The sequence below is a fragment of the Gouania willdenowi genome, chromosome 4 (assembly GCF_900634775.1).
Source record: "Gouania willdenowi chromosome 4, fGouWil2.1, whole genome shotgun sequence".
NCBI lineage: Eukaryota > Metazoa > Chordata > Actinopteri > Blenniiformes > Gobiesocidae > Gouania > Gouania willdenowi.
The window spans coordinates 5,186,815-5,191,679 of record NC_041047.1 but is presented as its reverse complement, the minus strand read 5'-3'; the positions used below and the strand labels follow the sequence as shown (position 1 = coordinate 5,191,679).

Genomic DNA, 4,865 nt, shown 5'->3' with positions numbered 1-4,865 from the left:
TACGCCATCGTATGTGCATCTGAAGGATGGAGTCTTTGCTGCAGCCATAGTTGATGCTGACTATATGTAAAGGCGTTTTTGGCTATAGGCAGAACTCAAAAATAATAGTTGACTTTGTTTTTTTGGGTACAATTGATGAAGCATAGAACTATCATGATTATATATTTTTTTTAATTTGCTGAAAATATATTGGTGCATTGGTGTTCCTCTGGGGTCAATTTGACCCCAAGCTGTTTTAGCTGTGTAAAATTAAAAATTGTGTCTGTGTGTGACCCCCCTCCCCTGAAATCAATGTTGTCACCAACATCAATTAATATGGTTTATTCTAAAAGTTTGGCCTGATGGTGGCGCTAGAAAACAGGTCAATATTTCCTTATAAAGTGGTTATTTATGTATTCAACAAATAAACAAAGTGCATGACACAAAAACAATTCTGAAAATCATTTTCTGGACACAGATATCTCTGGGGTCAGATTGACTTCATTTGTAAAATGGGTTAAGATGAACCACTGAGTTTAAATCTACGTTGCGATAATAGAAACAAAAAAAAGAAGAAAAAAAAAAAACAGCTTTCAAAGCTTAAATAATATAATTTAATATAATTAAAATGACTAATGAAGACTTTAAAACTGCAAACACTCAAGTGATGACAACGACTAATAAATAATACAACGATCAACTTTTTAAATTAACGTAAAACTTCACGCAATGTGCTTTCACACGGTCTCTGACGTTCTCAACACACACTGTGAAACTACACTCACACACACACACACACACCAATAACAACATACCATGAACGTTTCACTAATGACAGTTTGCTTTAGCGCTGACACAGTCACGCATGTACTGTGGAATCCAAAAAATGGTCAAAGCAGAAAACAGAAAAAGCCTAATTTATCACATTGGAAAGAAATCAACAAAAATATGCATTTTTTTTTTTTTTTTTTAACATGCAAAACATTATTAATATTCTACTTTTAACCCAAGCTGTTTGAAAATGATCTACAGTGAATACTCAAGGACAAACTTAAAGGTGCTTTAGTTCAATATCCAAAAACAATCAACTTTAATTGATCAAGACATGATTAAAAAGACGTGTTTCTACTGGATATTTAAGGCCTTTGACTCTGGAATCATGTCAGCATCAGGGTTAGGGTCAAATACATTTTTTACAATTACAATTATAATTACATCTTAAATGATCCATGTTCAATTATAACTCAATTACGATTACATTGACCAACATTTTTTTCCAATTACAATTAAAATTATAAATATAATTTTCTCCCGAAAACCAATTACAATTACATTCTCAATTACTAAAGTTCAATTACAATCAATCACAATTACTGAACCTCTATTTAAAAATCCCATAAACCTTCCTCTTTGTTAGCTTTCTGTTAGCATCTCTTATGATAACGGGTCAGTGTGACCCATGTCTTAAATCAGCTGTAAAATACACATTTTTTAAATTATTATTTCCACGTCAATTATCTTTACTCTTTTGCAATTACAATAGCAAAATATGTTTTTACAGTTACAATTACAATTATAACTACAATATTTGCATTTCCTAAAGTAAATGCAAGTGAGGATACAGTTGCTGGCCCACGTCATTGAACATTGCATTAGCACAAGCCTAGCATTAGCATTAGCTAGCATTTTCATTAGCATTAGCTTACATTAGCATTAGTCTAGCATTAAAACTAGCTAGTGTTAGCTAACATTACCATTAACCTAGCATTAACATTAGCATTAGCCTAACATTAGGATTAGCTTTAACAAGCATTCGCCTAGTATTCGCCTAGCAATAGTATTAGCAAGCCTTAGCCCATCATTCGCCTAGCAATAGCATTATCTAGCATTAGCCTAACATTCGCTTTTACCTAGTATTAACATTAATATTAACTAAGCATTAACCAAGCATTAGCTAGGCATTAACCAAACATTAGCAAAGCATTAACCTAGCAATATCTTAGCATTTGCCCAACATTAGCATTAACCTAGTATTAGCCTAGTCAATGAACCCACTAATTCCATCATAATTGTAATTAATTATCAAGTATCTGATTACAATTATAATTGACCCCAACCCTGGTCAGCATTGACTTCTCCATCCTCTTGTTCTCTTCAATGATGTCACAAGGTAACGGTAATCTCTCTCTCTCTCTTTCTCTCACTCAGACAGACAGACAGACACACACACACAAACACACACAGTTACTATGACCTCACATCCTTTATGTGCAAAGGAAGTCCTCTGCATACTAGCACAGGCTAAATGGCGTCCATTGAGTTCTCAGCATGGGGTTTATCTTCATATTCCACGCATGTTATCGTCATCTCTTTGTGCTCCACACGTGCTCAGTGCGGCGTTCCACTGTCGGTAGCAGCGATATATGCTTCTACAGGTTTGTGAGTGGATGAACCCGAACCCTCTTTTTTCTTCTGCGTCGGCGCTCCAGTCCTCCTGACGTATAGCCCAAACGTTCCAGTTTTACGGTTCTTTAGTCCTTCCTCTCTCTCCTTCCGCCTCATGTGTTTTTCATCCCTTGGTGGCATCAGCTGCAAGGTTTTCCAGGAGAGTTCTGTAAATGTCGGAGCGGAGGAATCGCGGATACGAGTCTCTTTCCATCAGCCCGTAAACGATCTTCTGAGCGTCGTCAAAGCAGTGCATGCTGGGAGTCTTGACGTTCCTTTTGATCTGCTCTCGTGTGTGATAGTCGATGTTGATCTGGAATGAAGCATAATGGGATTGAAGCATTGTTGGCATCGGTGTTAATACTGACTAAAAATGTGTGTCTACATTTTTTTAGTAGAAAAAACAAAGAAACTATGATTGATTTAAAAAATAAGTTTCTTCTTTTTTTTTTTCGAAAGTATACAATCAAAACTAATTTTGTTGTGCGGAAGGCGGGAGAAGCCAGTTATTGATCTAATAGGAAGCAAGCTTATTGTGTTCACAAACTCTTGAGCTTCATATTTTAGTCGACTAAATTTTGACTAAAACGTTGATTCCAACTTTGGTCGTACCTCCTTTGGGGATTCTGCTTTAATGAATTGCTCATAAATCTTCTTCGCTCTTGATGACATCCTAAACGAAGACTTGATCTTCTTGTAGTCCTCACACGTGAGCCAGAACTCAATGTTCTCATCGCTGTATTCAGACTTTAGAAAGTTGCAAAAAGTGGCCAGCCCATCTGAGGAGAACAGAGAAAACTTCAACACAAAGGACCACACCAACATTTCTCTTTTTTAAATCGTAGAAGCTTTGATATCAGAACGATAAAAAAGAGGAAATTACATTTGGAGTCAAGAAGCCGTTCCAGTGACTGTGACCATTGTTGGGTATCTTCTAAACTTAGCCTGCTGGGAGAGAATGAACAGTTGATTACCTAACCCGAATCAAATTTGGCTAAAATGAAACCAGTGAAAGGCTGGAGGGACTGGGAGCCATGTCTGTCGCTGGGAGAGCAGAGGTGCTTATCAAATTCATAGGAAAACGTCAAAGCCATGGGATATGTTGGTTGCGTGGGTGTGCTGTGCCAAAGCAAACACAACATCTCTCCACATAATTTAAAATCCTTTTTGTGATGCCATAGATGGAGATGATGCTATTTTAGAACTCCAAACCTATACGCTAAACACTCCATAAGTCTCCTTACCTCTCAGAACTTGACGAGTGTGAGAACAGGCACTGCAGTCGGCACATGAAGTTCTTTCCGCTATAGAGGAATAAGAAATAGATGAAGGGCATCATCTCTGCACTTTATTTAGTCTCATGCTCAGTCAAAGTATGTGGAGCATGCAGCCAATTAAAAACGATATGAGTTGAGTTCATTGACATTATCACGTATTCCCAGGGGATCAGATGAAGTATGTGGCATCATGGTGATAATGCAGTGAACTCATTGAAATGAAACAATGTTGGACTCACATGTTCTTGTTTCTCTTCCTGTCATCTCTGTCCATGATGGAGTGCTGCTTGTTGAGGGCTTCGATGATTAGCCAGCGCATTGTTTTCCCTACGTCCACTCTCTCAGGCTCTCCGTCCTGCGCATTCTGTGGCTGAGAGACTTTTCCGAGGGTTCCCCCCCGTCATGCAGCTTTATATACGGAGGTTTTCCTGTTGCTAAGTGCTGGGATACATCAGCAGCTCAGACCAGACCAAAGAGGAAGCACCCCGTCCTCCTCCTCTTCCTCTTCTTCCTCCTCTCCTCCCACCTCACAGTCAGACACGGTACATATTCAAACTGTACTTCATGTGTGCCCCCAACCCCCCCCAACCACAGATGCTTCACTCCCTATTCTGCTCCTTCGACTTTTCTTCTGCTTCTACTCCTTCCTGCATGGACGAACCAAACCAACAGCAGCACTTTTCACCATGCTTTCTCACTATTTCTGATAAGAAAAACTACTGGTAACACTTTACTTGAAGCTTTATACATAAGGCTGACATTACGCTGTCATTATCAGTCATTAGCATGAATAACGTGTCATGAAGGCTGTCGTTAAGTGTTGTGCGCCAATATTATGACACATTTGGAGCTATGATGGCATTTTTTGGGTTAGATTGAGGGATCTAGTGGGGTTAGGGTTAGGGGTTAGAGTTAGGGTTGGGGGTGACCGTAGCTCAGTGGTAGATTGGGTCGTCCAATAACCGAAAGAATGTGGGTTTGAATCCTGCCCAATCCAGGTCATTGTCATTGTGTCCTTGGGCAAGGCACTTTACCCACCTTGCCTCGTATGAATGAGTATGAATTGTGGTGGTCAGAGGGGCTGTAGGTGCAAAATGGCAGCCACGCTTCTGTCAGTATGCCCCAGGGCAACTGTGGCAACAATGTAGCTTACCACCACCAGAG

At 39.2% G+C, this 4,865-nt stretch overlaps 1 protein-coding gene across 1 annotated transcript; it reads right to left on the bottom strand.

The window, feature by feature from the left end:
• Positions 1-1,052: 1,052 nt before the first annotated feature.
• On the bottom strand, positions 1,053-4,539 carry LOC114461744 (regulator of G-protein signaling 13-like). The gene is made up of 5 exons (XM_028444047.1): positions 3,941-4,539; positions 3,669-3,728; positions 3,308-3,372; positions 3,037-3,203; positions 1,053-2,737 (listed from the first exon to the last, which is right to left on the bottom strand). The coding sequence occupies exons 1-5, from the start codon at positions 4,018-4,020 to the stop codon at positions 2,549-2,551; spliced, it is 561 nt and encodes a 186-aa protein (XP_028299848.1). The 5' UTR covers positions 4,021-4,539; the 3' UTR covers positions 1,053-2,548.
• Positions 4,540-4,865: the final 326 nt, after the last annotated feature.